Raw genomic sequence first — 20383 nt, 5'->3', positions numbered from 1 at the left:
AGTTGCTCGATAATTTCTTGTTGCTACACTTGCAGTTTCTTTGAAATTTCCAATCTTTGGTATAATAATGACTGGATTAGGAACACTACGCACACTTTTCAAGGATTGGGTTTCTGATATGAGATCATTCGCGCGAAAATTGTTAAAGTTTCGGCGCGTTATGGTCTTAATTGGAAGATGAAAAAAATTAAGAAATTGAAAACGTTCTCAATAATTGAATTGAGTAACGTTTATATTATCAAAAGTATTTTTTTATTTTTAAATATTATAACGTGTACACACCCCTGATAACTTAATTCAGAATTGTGAAAAAATTTGTCATTGGATAGCTCAAAAACAAAAAAAATATTTTTAATAATGGAGAAACGATTATATAATGGCATTGTAATAAGAACAACATATCTGATGACTCCACCCGGGAACGAACAATTATTTTCGTTATTTTTATCTTTACAATTGGAATTTGCTCAATAAAAAATTATAACATTTAGTAAACTTCATGGCATTAGTTTGATGATACATGAAAAGCATAAACATTAGATTAGATCTGGTTTAAGAAGCAGTTTCGAAATTAAATTTGTTAAATAATTTGTTTAAAAGATTGTTTGAATGATACAAAACACTTAACACAAACAGTTTAGAAAATTTATGATAAGAACAACTAATATTTATTAACATATAAACAAAATTAATATAAAATATCTTCTTTTTATAAAAAAAGAAGTGTAATATAATATTTTCAAACAGTGTATTACAATCTATATATCATATAAACGAAAAAATGGAAAATAAAAACATAAAAAAATTGAATTTTGTGTTTGGATTGTTGTGAATGAAAAACAATATGATTTGCAAAGTTGTTGATATTCCTTTGAGCTCATATTTGTATTTGATTGAAATTTGATCCGTATTATAAGATCATTGAATTTTTATTGACTTTTTGATAGAATCTTGATGCTGTTTGTTGTATATCTCAATTTATTGGTTTGAATAAAAACTAATATTAAAGATTTTTGTTAATGATTTTCATTTGAATTTTCAATATTTTTCACGACGTTCTCCATAGTCACGGCGATCGTAATACGGGTCTGATCTTCTTCTGTCATCGTATGATTCGTAAGGTGGTGATGGTGGTGGTATCATATCGTAGCGGCGGCTTTGAACTGGAGATCTGTCTTCGTAATCACGGCGAGGCTCATCGTATTTGCTTCTTGGCAATCCTCTATCGCGATCGTCATACCTTGGACGTGAAGCATACCTGTCGCGATCGTCGTATCTTTCTCTTTCGCTGTATCTTTCACGATCATCATATCTGTCACGTTCGCTGTATCTGTCGCGGTCTCTGTCATCATACCTTTGATTGTCGTATCGTGGGCGTTCGTTGTATCTGCTGCGGTCGTCGTATCTGCGTTCGCGATCACGATCGAAGCCGTGGTTGCGATCCTGATATCTCTGTCTGCGTGGTGGTGGAAGTGCTTCTTCTTTTGAGTATCCTCTGTCGCGTTTGGCAAATTCAACTTTAAGAACATTTGATCCATAGTGTGTGTTGTTCTTGACTAATGATGCTTCGGCATCTTTCAATTCTACAAACTTGATAAAAGCATATGGAGGTGCTTGTGGGTTCATTGGTTTTTTGCGAATTGTAATTTGTTCAATCGGACCAAATTCTTCGAAAATCTTCCTGACGTCTTCTTCTCTGCCATCCATGCCGAATCCTGTGACGAAAACATCGATGTTAGGCTTAGCTGGTTCTGGGGCGCCCTCGGCTTGGGGATATGGATCAGTCATTTGTGTCACGTTTTTTGATTGCTGAAAAATGCCTCTCAAAAATTATTTCCGACATAAACCGAAAATCTATAGATTTTATAATCAGATCAAAGTAAATGACATCATCATAAAAAATTTTTTTTGTGAAAAAATAGTAGTAGGATATGATGGGTTTTGTGACTTTTTTTGTAAACGTAAGAATTCATACAATATCGAGCGATTTTGTATCATTTTTTTTAACATATGAAGTAAAAAATGTATGATTCTTACGGTTTTTATTCTTACGTTTTTGAATAAATCAAGATTTAAAAAATTTTCAAAATTGTAAGACATTTACACTCAGCCCATACATAATGAAATAAAAAATAAAAATATATTTATTTATAAACCATTAAAAAATTAAAGTTATTTTTAAAATAATTTATTTTTTTATTCTTACATAAATGACCCAACAAGTAAAACCAGATAAAATAGATTATCGAATTTTAGAGGATGGTGTTCCTGTTTATATTCAAAGATTTAAAGGGAAGCAATATTATAGAATTGTTAATCCTGAATACATAAAACATTTATTTAAAAAGGAAGACTGTGAATTATTAAACGTTAATGAATATGAAACCAATAAATCAAAATTGAAATATAAATATATTGGAAGTGATGAAAGATGCAAAGATAAAGATAAAGTTTATACAGTTTCATATAATGAATGGAAAACCAATAAGATAAGAAAACATTTAGGAGATTATGGGAAATGTTCTGAATTCTTTAAATCTAGTATATACGAGAGAGTAAAAGAAATTAGAAATAATTATTTTCATGAATAAAAGATTCACTACCATAATGAAATAAAAAATAAAAAAAATTTTTAAAAATAAACTTCTTACGAAAAATTAAAACTTAGTTATGTTTATTATTTTATTTTTTTATTTTGTATGAAATGAGCGTCAAAACTAACAACGTTAAAAAATTAGGATTCACAAACGAGGAAATAAAGGATATATTAGAGGAGGTAGGTTATGAAGTTAATAAATATTATTTAAGAAATTGTCAAAAATTTGCCGAGTTATTAAATGATTTAGATTATGATGGAAAAATGAATAAAGATGATGTTATAAATTTCTTATATCCCACATCTGAAGAAGAAAAACCTAAAGAACCTGATGTTTTCCCTGAATATTATGAAGAACGGATTAAAGATGATGAATACAATGAAATTGAAAGACTGAAAAAATAAGAGATGAAATAGATGAAAAAATTAAGGAATTAAGAGAAGTTGAAAAATATAATGAAAATGAAGTAGAGGGTTTAATGAATATCCCAGCTTCAGAATCAGAAGTACAGAAATCTCATGAAGAAAGATATAAAAATTATGTCTCAGAATCAACACAAAATTTATTAGATGGTGAAATAGACGAAACACTTTCAGAAGAAGGTACTAAATTTATTCGTAAACATAAGTTACAATTTATTGATAATGAAGAATACCCCTGTATCCTACTTTCACCACCTTTAGATTCCGAAAAATTCAAAAAAGCTCTTAAAAACGTGATATATGCAACTAATACGATTAAGAAAGAAGATTATGATATTTACACAAATTATTATTTAAATAAATGCACAGGTGTTGATAAAGTTTTTGATTTATTAGATAAAATATCAAATGAAACCATTGGAACATATAAAATTTTATGTGATTGCAGTTTCATTGTTGAAGATACTAATAATGTTTCATATGAAAGAACAGCACCGAAGGAAGACGAAGTTGAAAGGTCTATACCATTCGTTATTAAGAACATAAAAGATATGAAAACTTATAAACATTATATTTATTCATTTATTTCAGAAAAAATGGAAGCAACCCATAAAACATCTTCTCATCATTTTATAGCTATTCATACATTCCTTTTCAAAGTTGTGAAATTAAATAAGACAGGAATTAGATTTAATGTATCAGGGTACGCATTCTTGAGTAAATTAAAATGTATTCGTCACGTCGCAGATGATAAAAATTTATGTGTTCTTAATTCATTTTATGGGCTTTAAAAAATAAACTTTATTTTTATTTATTTTTTAATTTTTTATTCTTACATAAATGAACAAAAACGGAACAGCTAAAATGAATGATAATCAAATTAGAGCAGAAGGTAGAAGGTTATTTAAACGCTTCTATAACATTCCTGATGGTGTTAATCCTAAAACTCGTAGAAGCTATTTAAATGAAGCAATAGATGCATATGAAGGGTTTGACATTTCATCAGAAAGTGAGAGATTAGCGAGAATGTTAAATGTTAATATTGATTTCTATTATTGTGATCCTCAACCAGAAGACGTGGACATAAATAAGGTAGACTTTCCATTAGTGGAATCAATAATGATAGATCCAGAATTTGAAACAGTAAATATTTTATTAACACAGAGTCCATGTGGAAAACTTCACGCTGACAGAATAACAGACGTTGAAGCACTCACCGGCTATAAAGTTTGTCCATATTGTAAAGAAGAAGTTTATTCTATCCGTGATGATCCAGAAAGGAAAAACCAAAGAAGATTTTTAAAGCATTGTGAGAAATGTAAAGAAAATAATGGAAGATTAATTCAAGACGTTCAATTGCAAAAGACCCAGCAACCATATGCACCACATATTACAAAACAGAAGATATATCAGTGGTTATTAGCTCATAATTTGCAGGAATATTATCAACCGACAAGATATTATATTACTTTTGACTTCGAAACATTAGAGACTAAAGAAGAATTACAACTTTCTGAGTGTGCAACTTTGAACGCTTACTTAAAACCATTCATGGTATCATCAACAGTTAAATTAAATGATAAAACATATACGAGGAATTTTTGCTTAACTTCGAGTGATTCTTTTATTTCTGATTGGATTGAGTTTTTATTTTCAACCTGTTCATTAGTTGCTAAATCAAATATGAGTCAATACAATGAATTATTGAAGTCGCAAACGGCGGGGACTTTGTCCCATACATTAAATGAAAAACAGAAGGAAGCATTTAAAGAACTTCTAGATGAGGAATTCAATAAAGTGAATATCATAGGTTTTAATTCGGGAAAGTTTGATTTAAAATTAATTCTTCGTGATTTAAACACTGCAAAATGGAAAATAAAATCAATGCTGGGTTCATCTTCACAATTTAAGCAAATCATTGTAAAGAAAACAAACGTTCCATATGAATTGAGATTTATTGACATCAGAAATTATATAGCGGGTGGGACATTAGACCAATTCACTCAAGATTTCGGAAACAATAAATCACGTGTTAAATCCTTTTTCCCTTATCAATTCATCACATGGGAGAATTACGAAGAAGAATTATATAAAGAGGAACCATTCACGAAAGATTCATTTTATTCAGCATTAACTCAAGAAACTATATCAGATAGTGATTATCAAATATATCTCAATGATGCTAAAAATTTTAAGAATAGATTAGAATATTTTATTCATTGTTGCAATAAAGATGTTGAAATTATGATTGACACAATCGATAAAATTATTGAAGAAACATTTGTTTATAAAATTGATATGCTTCATAATCTTTCTTTATCATCGAATGCTTCAATGATTCGTTACGCTTTAGCATATAAAGACTTTAATCCTAATGAAAAATATCCCGAGGAAGAGATAGAATCAAGTTTTGAATTAACGAAAAAGTATTGGAAATATAAAATTGAATCATATAAGAAACAAGATGAAAAAGCAGAAAGAGATACTAAAAATAATTTTTCAATGGATGATTTTCAATACTATCACGATTTAATCCTTTCATCTAAATGCAAAATGTGTAGTAAAGCGTTTACATATGCTAATAAACCAACATTGGATAGAATCGATAATGAAAAACCACATACTAAAGAAAATTGTCAGTTAATGTGTTGTTATTGCAATGTCGTAAAATCAAATAAAGATGAAGATGTTCAACGTTTAAGAATAAATTTAAGAAATTATGCATTAAAAAATAATTTACCAATGACTTTAGATTCAGTTGAAGCTTATCACATTCTCCGTAATGGAATTACTGGTGGTTTATCAAATGTTCAACATAGAGTAAATCTTAAAGGAATCACGCATATTAATAAACTTTCATATAATCCAGAAACTAAAACTGTATCAAATGAGGACACTTCCAACATCATGACTCATTTCGTTGGTGTTGATTTTAATTCATTATATCCTTCATCATTTTCATCTAATCCTCATGATTTCATTCAATATACTGACCATAAAATGTATATGCCGGGAAGATTGAATGTTTATCATTTGTGATACAGCAACAAAGAAAGCAAAAGCACTGGGAATAATTAAGAAGAAAAATACTTTATTCGTGGCTGAAGTAAAGGGTCACATTGATGAAAAATACATTAATGATTACATAAACTTTTTACCGATAATAAGAAACTTAGATATTATCACAGATGAAAAAACAATTGGCAGTTTTATGTATAATTACATGAAATCAAACAATCTACCAGTTGACCAGAAACAGAGGAAATTAACTCAGTTAGCATCAACACGCAACCAATATCAACCATTTTCTTCTTATTATCTTTGGTATCTAATAGACAGATTTCATTTTATCATCGATGATATTCAATCAATTTTAACATTTACTAAAAACACTTGTTTTAATGAATTTGCGAACGAATTTATGAATGAAAGACAAAAGGCTGAATTAGAAGGAAATAAAGGAAAAAGTTTATTTTGCAAGATTTCGCTTAATGGATCATATGGTTACGATGCAATGAATACACAAAATTACGCAAAGACTAAAATAATGAATGCACAGAAGGCACGCGTTGCATGTATGTCAAATAAGTTTAAAAACATAAGAGAAATAGGAGAGGATACGTATCAAGTGATGCTCAAAGATAGATTTTATAGATGTGATACATGTTTACAAGAGGCATTTTTTACTTTAGATAACGCAAAATACTGGTATTTAGTTTTCATTTATGATTTTATGTATAAATGCATGGATGTTAATCGTTTTCATTTCATTGAAGGTGATACTGATTCATCTTATTGGGCTATTGCTGGCGATCCAAGTCTTCCTAACACTCAAGCATTTCAGGCGATTGTAACCGATAAAAAATTTTATGATAAAAACATTTTCAAATTCGCACCTTTTGATTTCTTCTGTTTTGATGAGAAATTTAAACCTAAATTAAAGAATAAAGCTGAAGAAAAAGCACATGAGAAGAAGTTATTGGGTTTAGCAATTGAGAAACAAGGTGATAACATGGTGGCGTTATGTCCTAAATGTTATACTTCATTCAACGGTTCAATTGATGGAAGTGATTTTAAAAAGATTGCACAAAAAATGAAAGGTGTTAGTTTACGACAAAATAAACAATTAACACCTAAAAATTATTTGGATATAATAAATGATAAAGTGATATTTGATGGTCAGGATATTAATTTACAACTTAAAAACGGGTCAATGACTCGCTTAACAATCGGTAAGACTGCATTAACAGGAGCACACACTAAGGCTGTATGTTGTGAAAATGGATGTTGTATGCCATTTATTTAATACAATTTAAAATTTTATTTTTAATAAAATGCCACAGAAGAGACAAAAGGAACCAAATCGATTTATACCAAATGGTTTTAACTTTCAGATTCCAAATAATCAACCACAAAGAATTTTTCAAATCCCACCACAGCATCAACAGCCGCAACAACGACCACCACCACCACAACGTCAACGGAGAAGAACATTCACCCCTGAAGAAAGAAATTTCAATAATTTGATGCGTCAACAAAATCAAGGTTTGAGATTTTATCCGGGTAGTAATGGTATACATATAAGGCATCCAAATTTAGATAGAAGATATACCGCCGAGATTCATATTTTACCTAATAATACGGTTAATTTTGCTGGATTTTATGATCATCATCAGGAAATCTGGACTCCACCATTTGATACCGTTTTAGAAGGAGGAACCGTTAATGATGCGATTCAATATGTAAATAATGGTTTTGATACTATGATTCAAAGAGGTGGGCACCCTTAAAACATTTATTTTATTTTTATATAAATGGATAACGCAGATTTAGAAAATTTAATTGATGATTTAGTACTTAATCAAAATTTTCTTAATTATTATGAATTAAAATCATATCTCCAAAAACATAATAAAAATATAACGGGTGATGATATGGATTATTATTATTCGTATTATAAAAATGAAATTTTGAAATATCATGATAAAATAATTTCTAAAATTAAAGACAAAATTAAAAATAATGAATATACAAAGGGAAAAACTAAATCACAACTTAAACAGTTGAAAGATTTCAAAAATAAAGTATTAACAGAAGAAGATATTGATGAATTATATAAATTATATAATCCTGAGCCGCAAAAGCCAAAGGAACAAAAACAAAAGAAGAAAAAGCCGAAAACAACACCAAAAGAGAAAGTAGCAAATGTTCAACAGCTAAAGGTGCAAAACACCCAAGTCCTTCAGATCATAAATGATGCACAAGCTTTAATTTATGATTCATTAGTTAAACCATATTCATCCCGACTTTTAAATGAAGATCAACTTTTGGAATTCATCCTTCAACATAAACTCGAAGCGGGAAAGTATATCAAACCTTTATATACAGCATATTTAAAACAAATGAATAGAATACATCCAGAATTAATGAAGGGAGGAATGAAATCCAAAACTTCATCATCCAAAATCAAAGCAGATAAAATTAAACCACTTGCAACACCAAAACCTCCAACGACAGTACCTCCTCCTTCAGTTAATCCTTCATCATTCACTTTATTATATCCATTTCAAACATTAAAGAAGCAAAAAGATTTTAAAAAGGATTTCAAGATATTAAATAAACCAATTGACCCGAAAATTCAACCGTTAAAGGAAAAATTTAGTCGCCCTTCATTTGCACCATATCCATATTCATACGAAATCGATCATCTGGAATATTCAAAAGGAAACCTTACTTATTTATTTGCCATTAACATTAACACTAGATATTTATATTGCATTCCAGTGAAAGGGAAAACAGAACAGGAAACAAGAAGAGCTATTCAATACTTACTAGATCATGAAAGTGTAGATAATATAAGGGGTGATGGTGATAAAGGATTTCAGGCAACTATGGCTCATTATTTCCCACAAATTAATTTTTACTTTTCATCCTCTCCATATACGTTTCATAATAAAATAGTTGATGCGGTAATGAGAACTCTTAGAGATGCGTTAGGAGTTAACGGTCAGATATACTGGGATGGAAATCATGACTCCATCATACAGCAGTTAGTATATTATTACAATAATACATGGCATAGAACTATAAACATGAAACCAGTGGAAATGAAAAATGATATTTCAAAAGAATGGGAATATATTAGAAAGCAAATGGAAAGGTTAAATGATGTTAAACGTGAACAAATTAATTCGGGCTCATGAATTTTAAACAAGGGGATAAAGTTTTGATTCATCTCGATTATGGAAAAACTAATAAATCAATGACAAAAGAAGACGAAGATTTGATACAATAGCTGAATTTGTTAGATATATTAACGCAATGCATTAGTTGAGGTTAACAATAAATTAATAGAAATTCCGATTTATTTTATTACTCCATTATATTTAAATAATATTTAATTTTTTTATTTCGTAAGAAAATGAGTGACAACAAAGCAGCCAAGAGTCCTGATTCAATTAAGATTCAGAGTCCAGACGATGAATATAAAAAGAAACTAAACAGAATTAAATCAAAAATATGCTATTACAAAAAGAAGCCGCAATGCGGTGGGGCTGATGCCCATAAAACTAAAGTAATTGAAAACGATAAAGAGAGGAAAGAAATAATCGAAAAATTAGAAACTTACCGTTCAATCCTTAAACTGAGTGAAGCAAAAATAAAAGAATTTAATAGAATAAATAAATTGATTGGAAGAGATGAATTTAATAAAGATGAATTTTTAAACTCTATCCAAATTTAATTTTTATTCCTCTTCGACAACGTCTCTTCGAGACGCCGAACCCTTCTGGGTTCTTCTTTCCATCATTACTGCATAACCGCATCTTCTCGGTTTTCGTGGTTTGTTGTTTTTAATTTGTTCTTGCATCATTTTTATCATTTCCTCCCTTGTTATGATTCGTGGTAAATTTTGAGCTTGTGGGGTATCCATTTATATAAAAATAAAATTTTGTTATCAGTTATTTTATCATCATTTTATTAAGTTCATCTTTAGTTAATTTGAATGATAAGAAAATTTATTTTTGAATAACTGAAGGTGTCACTACGTCACCATGTGTCACCGGGTTAATTAACTTCTCTTAAAATTACTGACAATATGACATTTAGACAACAGGTACGAAAGGAGGAAGGCATTTATGAATTATTTTTGAATAACTGAAGGTGTCACTACGTCACCATGTGTCACCGGGTTAATTAACTTCTCTTGAAATTACTGACAACATGACATTTAGACATCACAGCAGGATTAATGCAAAAATAAATTCAAATCATACTTTATAAAGCTTCATTTACAGGTATTTCATCGTCAGTAAATGAATCCTCATTATCGTTTGGTTCAACCTGTTTATATAATCCTTTCATTTCTTCTTTCAAAACATAACACCATGTTTGTTTACATCTATTCTTCTCTGTTTCCTATCACATTTATCCTTAATGCTCATTTGAAATTTTTGTCTTTCATGTCTGATGGTTTGCAGAATAGAGCATTTTTACACGTCATACCTGCACACAATTCATCATAATGTGTATTTATCCATTCATCTAAAGGATTTGTTGATAATTCTATTAAATCTTGTTTGGCTTCAGTCATCGGTATGATTCGTACATTAAATGATGAAAGGTCATAATTGAGGAAATATGTTAAAAGGTTATCATAAAATTCCTTTGTGCATGAATCCATTAAATACTTGAAGTAATCAAATTGACCCTTAAATTTACCATTAACTCTTAAAACTACGTATCTTCTGTCTCCAACTTCAATTTTGACAGGGTAGACGTTTAGTTACCAAAATGAAATTGGCAACATTCTGAGCAGTTCTTCTGGGTTGATTCTTTTCATTAATTCTTATTTGATTATCCGTAATAATTGATTTCAAAGCGTTGAAGTTTGCGAGTCTGTCTTCACCACATTCTTGAGTTCATTAAGTACAAGAAACATTTTATTCTCAACTACTGAATTGAAATTACCCGTTAGCTCACTTATTTCAGTAATGTTTTTACATGAATAACCGGCGAGAAGTTCAGAAATAATGTCTGTAAATCTGTTTTTAACCTGTTCCCTGAAGTCCTTTCAAAATAATTGCTGTTTCATTCTTGATTCCAGGATGTTGAATCATTGATGCAATCCAGCCGAGAAGGTATTTATACACTTCATCGTTATTATCACATATGGCTTCTTTAATGAAATTCATAAACATTCAATTTTTGAGTAATCTGGTTTTTCGAGAACGTTGTATTTATAACCCTGAAACGTTGAGAAAACATCTGGAGAATCAGATTTAAAGCAAACACCCTTAACGGTTAATGAGGATAATTGATTTAGTAGTACATCCCATGCTGTTATTGTTTTACCTTCTTCTTTAAATAATTTAATCATTTTAAGTGACTCTTTCATGGCTGATTGAAGAACGAATGATATTTGATTCATTTTGTCGTGGATATTATAGTCCTTTTGAATGAAATATTTATTTCCACAATCTACAAAACGGATTACACGTGATAAATCCTCAATTACTTCAGAACTGTTTTTATACTGATGATTTTCAGCCTTGCGTCTAATATCTGTTATCAAGAATGAATCATCAAGTTTTTATATCAAATGTTATTTTTGGCTTACGTAATAAAGGTAAAACGTATTCATCATAATATTCTTTTTGATATAGTTTTAGAATCTTCACTAAAACAAATGGAGAAGTCATTAAATGTGCATATCTACTACGTGCTTTTTCAAAATTACTTTTTGCATTTTCAGTTAAGCTGCAGAAGTTATAAACGTTATCGTAGGCTTCATTAATTAAATGATTAGGTAACGAATTTAGCTTGAAACAGTGTGAATAATGTAACTTCTTTTTCTAAATTCATGTTTCCACCGTCATTATGTACTTCAAAATCACTGATGCCATCAACTATGCTCTGGGCAAGTTTATCGTCAATGTTTACATCTTTGTTTTCATTCATGATAGTCTTTATTTCTTCGTTCTTCTGTTCAACTCTTACCTTAATATTCAAATCATTTAATATATCATTCACTGTTCTGGTTATGGTCGAGTCGTAACTTCCACGAATGAATGAGTATGTATTGATTGGTTCTGTTGCATTCTTGCGAACTCTTGAATCAGCCATAACTACTAAAGAACGCTTTGAATCATCCATAGAAGTCATTATGTCAATATCATAATCATTGCAGGAATAGCATTTAATCATTCTGTTCGAAACTGAATAGAAGAAATTAGTGTTACAATAAATGTGAAGACCTCCTGAAGCGGTTTTAACGATAACATCTTTATCCGAAAGTTTTGATAAAATATCTTTTCTAACTGTTTCTTTAAGTTCATCATTGTATGATTTATTGATATCAACATCTATAATCGTTAAATTTGAAATTTTATTTACTAATAAAGCCATACCAGTTTTCCTTCCTCTTCCTCCATCGTGTTTGAGGTAGTTATGTAAATCAATCTTGTTTTCACCAATTCTTTCGTTGAGGGTTTTAGTTTCTGCCACAACTAATTCCTCAGCTAATGAATCAATAACTTTTTCATCAGAAACGATATAGTTACTGTTGTTGTTTGTTGCTGTCATTTATATAGGAATAAAAAAAATAAAAATAATTTTAAAACTAACTTTATTTTTGGACTGCATCAAATTTCCTGGACTGTTGTCTAAATGTCATGTTGTCAGTAATTTTAAGAGAAGTTAATTAACCCGGTGACACATGGTGACGTAGTGACACCTTCAGTTATTCAAAAATAATTCATAAATGCCTTCCTCCTTTCGTACCTGTTGTCTAAATGTCATGTTGTTCGCTCTTTTGGAGCTCAGGACTTTAAGCAGCTCTGAACCATGCGAATACAGTTATAAATGGTGGCATATAATCTTCACCCGAGCCCGTTGGATTTGTTGTGAAAGTATGGACATGATTTCCTCCTGGTTCAGTTGGTCGAAAAGTCTTTTTTGCTGAATTGTTATAAGATGGAGATAAAACATCATAGCCAGCTTTATAGTCTGAGTTGTATAATGGGTGGTCTCTTAATGAGTGGCTATGGTCGCCAGAAAAGTTTGTCGTTCCTGTATGAGTGTGCGCAGGTAAGTTTGCTTCAGTAATTTTCTTCGAACCTCCTGTTTGCTTTGAAGAGTTAGCACAGTATAAGAATTTGTCTACAATCTGCTGCCACGTACCAAAACCCAGAACTGTTGCGGGATTTGTTGAATTCATTGATGTATATATTGAACCAATGGGGTAAATCATCTCAAGAATTGTATTTAATCCATTATGAATATTGAATTTATTATATAATATTGAATTTGGGTGAGTATTTAAAACTGGTCTTGTTATCAATATTAACATATTATTTTTGAAAATTGCTTTTCTAACATCTTGAAATTTTGTGATTTCAGACCAGTTTCTTACATCACTACTGATATTTACTAAATCACCACATCCTAAAGCAATGAAATACCCATCAATATAAAACAAATTGCAAAATCTATAATTTCGAGTAAGTTTTGGAGTGAATGAATAAACCAATTCCCAATTTGATAAATCCTGTGATAAATAAATATGTCTGTTATAACTTACAGGATATGAATAGACCATTCCACCTGAAACGAGAACATAAACATTTGATCCATAACATAAAGCTTCAATGTCTCCATCAGCTTGAAAAATTTGTTCAAATTGACCTTGTGGTATTGAAGATGATCTATAAATTTTATCATTTTATAGGATAAAATACATGTTGTTAATGTAATACCACTTACTTGTATAATCAATTTTCAAATCTGATGACATCATACTAAACATATAATAATTTATCCCATCCTCACTAATGAAAATTTGATTGACTTCATAAATTAGTACCCATTTATTATTAACGCATCTAATAGGATTATTTGGATATTTAAATTTAGCATCTTGATTTAAATTACATTTGAACCATTGGATACAATCGAATGAATAACAAGGGCAAAAATCATCTCCAACCGTTATCATTCCCATAAATTTACCGTTATTATATTCAACATATAAAATTCTTGGATTAATGATTGGCTTTCGTGTATCAGGATTCAAAACAGATGGAGTAAATGATTCATAGTTTTTAAAATCATTTGTTTTAAAATAATAAAGCACCCCAACTATATAAAATAAATACGTGGTCACTCCATCGAAACATATCAATTCAAAAGAATCTATATCAAAGGTTTTATCTGATGATTTCATAAAATTTAAAAATGGTGGAGTAAAATAGACCTCTGATTGTTTTATTTCTTCATTAACAAATGATATATCAGCTTTCTTTGCTAACTCAGTATTAATGAATGAAATAACTTTTTCCTTATCTGCTTTCTTCTCTAATTCATTATTAACATATTCCTTATCTGCTTTCTTCTCTAACTCATCGTTAACGTATGTTTTATCTGCTTTAAGGTCTAAACATCCTGAAACCCATTCTGTATCAGCTTTAACTTTAAAAGTCTCCAATGTCCATTCATGATACCATTCAACTTTTTCTTTAATTTCATTATCTTTTTCATCAACATAAACCAAATTCGCCTTCTTATTTAATTCATTATTAACATATTCCTTATCTGCTTTCTTCATTAACTCACTATCCACATATTCCTTATCCACCTTCTTCATTATGTCATTTAGGAAACCTTCTATGAATTCCTCATTTAAATTAAATCTTCCAATCTTCAAAACTTTAGGAAATGCATTTAATGCGTAATATCTCTGTTCTTCTGGTGGAATTGATGTTATATCATCCGTTATTCCTTTAATTTTTGAATTCATAAATAAAATTTCTTTTATATTTGATATCACTGCACCACCTTTGCAAACGAATTCGAAATGGTCATTTTTCAATACTATCTCCAAATCTCCATATTTCAACCTTTGCGTTTGTTCTGCCGTCTTTGAATTATATGCATATGTGGCGTATGTAATGGTCTGAAGGACCTGGGCGCTTTGCGCCTTAAGTTGCTGTTGTTTAATCATTTATTACGATTTAAAAATAAATATTTAATCCGTTATCTCATCAGCTATTTTCTCTATTTGAAATTGCCATAATATTTCATTCATAAATTCTAAATCACAATCAAATAGGTCAGTTATTCTAAATTTAATATTTGATAAATCTTTTGAATGAAGAATAAATGAATTCCCGGATAATTGAAACGGATATGATAAAGAAAATGTGTTTAAGTTGATGGATAAAATGTTTTGTATTGATGGGTAAGAGTTAGGGTCTAATGTTTGATGTGAAAATCTCATTGGGGTATTAACTTTATCACATTTGATTAAAATGAAATTGGAACCAGTGTCAGAATACAAAACATCCCCAACATCTTTTTCAAAATTTAATATCCCCAACAATGAACGAAGATGAGGAGTACAAAATTTAATTTTCAGCGGAAATTTAATAAGGTTATTTATTTCATCAAGTTCAAAAAGTTTATCAGGTTTTGATTTAAAATTTTCTTCATACCATACGATAAATGATTCATTTAAATAACTTAAAATCATGTTAATATCCCATTTCGCTATCACATTATTTATATACATATCATACGTTTTTTCAAGGTCATCTTTAATAAATGATATATAATCTGAAGGGTCTAAAAGAATGGGATTAAATTTACCACTCACAGAAACGAGAGTAACATTATAAATTCCGCTAACTGTTAAATTTAATTCACAGTTATTATTCGAAATAATATTGATAATTGACATTTTTTATTACGATTAAAAATATGGTAAAGCGTTATTTTCCAGTGATAAATAAAACTAGAATAAGATTACCTCAAGAATTCATAAATTCAACGAATAAGAAATTCATTCATGTTATAAATTTTAGTGTTTTCAGAAAATATGAGTCAGTGTCATATTCATCAACAGGTTATATTTCACTTCATTCAAATTTAGTTCAATCAAACCCATATAATGACCATTTCATAAGATTTTCAGATGGTATTAAAAATGTAATTGATAGATTAAAATATGAACAGATTGACAATATCGAATTTTTGGAATTTTGGTTTAAATATCCCGATGGAAAAAAGATTGAAGTTAAAGATAAAGCTGATACTATAACAAAAACAATTACAATGACCGATCCGGATAGTGGGGAACAAAAAGAAATAAAACAAACGATAGAAACTGGTGAAAGGTCAATTATTATTGATTATGATTCAAAGGATTATTATTCGATAATGTTAATGCTTGAATATTAAATAGCCTTAACAAAGAATTTTTCAAGTGATATTTTATATTCATCAACTATTTTATTATAAATATCATTATATGTTAAATGAAGTTCAGTTGTTGTTCCGTTCTTTGATATCTTAATTGTGCTAATATCCTTTATAGGATTTATTTTTGCAACTGTTCCGCAGCATGAAACCTCATCATCTATGAAAAATTGAATCTTAACGTCTGAATCTTGAACATCACAAAGAATGGCGATAATGTGAATTAATGATTCATAAGGTAAAATAATTAAACCGGATTGATCAATTAAATTTATTATTGAATCATAATTATTAATTATTATATCACGGTAAATTTTCATTAATTCAGAATTAATGTCTATTTTATATGGGTTCTCGATGTTTGATGAAAGAGGCGGGGGTATGTTGGATAAGTGGGAATTTCAACAGGTTCTTTACCGGGTTCAGATAAAATGATTGGGTCTCCATCTCTGGTTTTCTTCATTCTCCTCATTCTTCGGTAAGTCACGAGTTAATAAATTTGGTTGAGTTGCTGACCTTGTTAATTCAGGGCTAACATTAACTTTAACATTTTGAATAATTCGTGATTTATCATCATTTACGTTATAACCAACCGTAATCTCTGCTTTTGCGTTAGTGTTCTTTTGACTAGTGAAACGTCTTCTCATTTATAATCGAATAAAAAAATATATTTAAACTTTTATTTTGCTGGAAGTTTTGAATCTATTATTCCCTGTATTTGTTCTTGAAGTTGATTTTTAGCTGGTTCATTGTAATTAATAGACCTAATATATTCATTAATTGCATTCTTATAATCATCTGATTTCTCAAATTTTCTTTTATCTGATTCCTTAACTAAATCATAAGTTAAACCTCGTTGCTGATATAATGGTTTCTTAATTAAATCTTTGAATGCTTGAGATAAAGCACCTGATGCAATTCTTGCTACTATAATTGGTTGGAATTGATGTTTAAGTTCATCTTTAACATTTGCGAAAACTGGATCGAATAAAGCAACTTTAAAGAATTTCTTAGCTGAAATTTCAGGTCTAATATTTGCATATTGACCATCAAACTGGTTAGAATATCGTGGTAATCCATCCGGTCCCTCTTCAATAGCATTTAATTCTTCATTGAAATAAGAATATGGATTATAACGGTATGAATTAATTGGACCATTTTCACCTTCTCCAATGTATTGTTTAACAGCTTTTCCATTTTCATCAAATTGCATAGGATAACGTTCATTATATGCTTTACGTTTAGGATAATCAGTTATAGTTAATTTATAACCATTTATGACTTTAATATTACCTTGACCATCAGTAACGAAAACTTCATTTATACCATCAGGTTTTCCATTTGGACCCGTAATGTCTGCTTCGTGTGCTTCCCAATTTGGACCTTGACGTTTGGCATATGCTTGAGCTTCTGGTAATGTTAAAACGTTTCTCATTTGTTTAACATCTTTTTGAAGACCAGCAACAATATGAACTAATTCTTTCATTCCATCAGGAACTTTCATAGTTCTATTATATGCACCCTTTTTGTTTGTTCCTTGTTTTAATGGAACCTGTAGAAGATTTGCTATTTCTGTCATGTTTAATTATAAATAAAAAATAAAAATTAATTATAAAAAGTTAATCAAATTTAACACTCCTTTATTTAAATCAACTATTATTTTTCCATGTTCACCTAATTGCTGATATTGTGTGTAAAGTTCATTAATGCTCATTGGTAAATTCACTTGATAAAGCATAACGTTCAACTGTTGACGACTAAACCCACTGAAAATGAAAAGGGTTGATAGATTTGATTTAATGTTTGTGCTTAATGCTTTGAAGTATTGAACAGCCATAAAGAATGAACACTGAATGTGTCGACATTGAGTTAATAACTGATTAAAATATGATTTCTCATTTGTTATTAGTTTTGATTTCACTGCATCATCTAGAAAAATGAGTGAATGCAAAAATTCTCTATCAAAATTTGAAATAGAAAGTGTTTCAAATAATTCATCCCGTTGTTTATCAATAATTTTATCCTCTAATCCTTGCTTCTTGATTGTATTATATAATTCTTTATACATTAAAAAGTTTTTTAAATAATCTTCTGCTTCTTCTTGTGATAAATAAATAATTGGAATTTTGATTAAATGCTTTAAAGATTCAAATGTATCATCTGAAGGTGAACCTGAACGGTTGATATAAATTAACACATGTGAATAGGGGGAAGTGTTAGCAATAATGATAATTTGTTTTAATATCGTTAATGTTTTACCTTTATTTTGTTTACCAATTGCTGCAGTGATTGAATTTAAGTAACATTCAGAATATGGAATTTTCATTAATTTTTCCTTAGATAGAGCATTTCTATTATCACTCAATGCTTCATTAATCATATCATCTATGTATGTATTATATACTCCTGCTAATTCTTCATAAGGAGTGTATGAATTTAAATCCATTTAATCAAAAATAAATTTATAATTTTAAACATTTCTATTCATCAATATTTCATCATATGAACTTCTATACTGTGGTGGTGTACCTGTTGGATGATATTTCAAACCTTCATCCGGTGTCCATGTCCAATATGTAGTCCTAGTAAACCAAACCTGAGGAGGATTTGTCACCTTTGAACAGTAAGTGTCATTTTCACCCTGAATGATTGGATAAGCTTTCACTTGTACTGTAACTTGTGAGTTGAAAGTTTCTAATCCATCAAAGAATATACCCGCTCCATCACGTTGAACTGGAATAGTGCATAAGAATGAAGTTTGGTCTTTCCATGTTCTAGCTAATGGCGTGCCATCATCTGCATTCAGTGGTCTAGTTAATGAGTCCTCGTATTCTTCTGTGCATTCATTCACTCCATCTAAATCAGAAGCTTGAAGCATACGTGTAAAGAATATGTCGCCCACTGTGGTCATCGCTTGATCGGGGAAGTTTCTGGAATCTATAGTGACCTGAAGACCTCGAAGCATTGGATTTTCTAAAACTGTTCTTTGCATTGCATTCTTCGGAAATGCTAACACAACATCTGTAACATTATGAAGAGCGTATGAGAAATCTGAGCTGATACCTTCAGGAGTGATGCAACCTCCATTTAGTGAACGAACGTCAATATGTTGAGCTGGAATCATGAATGGATCTTCCTTACTGAATAAACGTGGTATTGCTTTAACTGATTCTTCAATTAAACCGTATCCTGGTGTAATGCATTTATCCTCTAAAACTTCCATCTTTGTGCATGAAATAATAACGTCATCAACTGTTGCGTCAGCAGATGTAGCGGCTAAGCTTGTAATTAATTTGGCAGGAAGTCCGATTTGTTGGAATTTGCGATCATATTTATAAACATGATTCATAATCTTTTCATAATTTTCATCAGTTATCTTTTCATAAACGTAATTTTGTAAATCAGCAACTCTTAACGGGTCAACCTGACAAAATACTAAAGTATCCCTGAAAACATAATATTTAAGAATGATATCACCAAATGATTTAGGATAATCATCGAACGCCTGAAATGCTAACAAATCATTTACCGGAATAATCATATCAAAAGTGACATCAACTTCTTCATTTGCTTTCTTGAAAACTTCTGAAGGGTCAATATATTTACCACATACTGAGTTATCATATTTTTGAACATTATTATATAACGAATGAACAAACTTTTTAACTTTCCTTTCTGATTTTGGTTTATATGTTGCAAATGCGAAAGATTCACGGGCGCAATCCATCTGAAGATAACCGGCATCACCTCTTTCGGTTTCTACTTCTAATTGTTTAAAGCTTTGATTTGATGATTTGTAACCAACGAATAAACGCATGCATTTAAAAGCGGCATCACATGTGAAAACTTTATTTGAAACTAGAGTTGCTTTAACTTTGCGTTTAATATATGTGTCACCTAATTGGTTCACATCATGAGCCGGATTTGTAATTCTTAAATGAGTTTGTTTATCATCAAAATATGGAGCATCAGAGTCATAGCATGAACTTTCAAGTTCTCTATAATATCTTCTACCGTCATTCTTTGCGAATATTTCATTTATCTTTTCGAATGAATGAAACACATTTCCATTAATCGGTTTAGTGTTTGGCACCAAATAGTTAGTCGTCATTT

The 20383-nt window shown here is 29.9% G+C and overlaps 6 protein-coding genes and 1 pseudogene across 7 annotated transcripts, besides 2 other annotated features; 2 read left to right on the top strand and 5 right to left on the bottom strand.

Moving 5' to 3' along the window:
* Window positions 1–799: 799 nt before the first annotated feature.
* Window positions 800–1798, bottom strand: TVAGG3_0863020 (eukaryotic translation initiation factor 3 subunit G family; the record flags this gene model as incomplete). Its single annotated transcript, XM_001299621.1, has 1 exon — window positions 1039–1788. The coding sequence occupies one exon, from the start codon at window positions 1786–1788 to the stop codon at window positions 1039–1041; it is 750 nt and encodes a 249-aa protein (XP_001299622.1).
* Window positions 1799–2500: 702 nt separating this feature from the next.
* Window positions 2501–3130: a mobile genetic element.
* Window positions 3131–7353: 4223 nt separating this feature from the next.
* TVAGG3_0863000 (uncharacterized protein) lies at window positions 7354–7809 on the top strand (the record flags this gene model as incomplete). The annotated part of the gene is made up of 1 exon (XM_051249757.1): window positions 7354–7809. One exon carries the CDS (start codon window positions 7354–7356, stop codon window positions 7807–7809), a length of 456 nt encoding a protein of 151 aa, XP_051085232.1.
* Window positions 7810–8685: 876 nt separating this feature from the next.
* Window positions 8686–18590: a mobile genetic element.
* Window positions 9441–9761, top strand: TVAGG3_0862990 (uncharacterized protein; the record flags this gene model as incomplete). Its single annotated transcript, XM_051249756.1, has 1 exon — window positions 9441–9761. The coding sequence occupies one exon, from the start codon at window positions 9441–9443 to the stop codon at window positions 9759–9761; it is 321 nt and encodes a 106-aa protein (XP_051085231.1).
* Window positions 10295–11977, bottom strand: TVAGG3_0862980 (annotated as a pseudogene). The gene has a single exon. A coding segment is annotated over exon 1 (1683 nt).
* On the bottom strand, window positions 12846–13367 carry TVAGG3_0862970 (keratin-associated protein family; the record flags this gene model as incomplete). The annotated part of the gene is made up of 1 exon (XM_001296198.1): window positions 12846–13367. One exon carries the CDS (start codon window positions 13365–13367, stop codon window positions 12846–12848), a length of 522 nt encoding a protein of 173 aa, XP_001296199.1.
* Window positions 14177–15017, bottom strand: TVAGG3_0862960 (uncharacterized protein; the record flags this gene model as incomplete). Its single annotated transcript, XM_051249755.1, has 1 exon — window positions 14177–15017. A coding segment is annotated over one exon (841 nt), but the record flags the coding sequence as incomplete, so codon positions are not given.
* Window positions 18591–18740: 150 nt separating the features above from the next.
* Window positions 18741–20381, bottom strand: TVAGG3_0862940 (uncharacterized protein; the record flags this gene model as incomplete). Its single annotated transcript, XM_051249754.1, has 1 exon — window positions 18741–20381. One exon carries the CDS (start codon window positions 20379–20381, stop codon window positions 18741–18743), a length of 1641 nt encoding a protein of 546 aa, XP_051085229.1.
* Between the last annotated feature and the right edge of the window lie 2 nt (window positions 20382–20383).

Source organism: Trichomonas vaginalis, chromosome VI (assembly GCF_026262505.1).
Source record: "Trichomonas vaginalis G3 chromosome VI, whole genome shotgun sequence".
NCBI classification, from domain to species: domain Eukaryota; phylum Parabasalia; order Trichomonadida; family Trichomonadidae; genus Trichomonas; species Trichomonas vaginalis.
Note: the sequence above shows the minus strand (reverse complement) of the source record. Positions and strands in the feature narration are given on the sequence as shown.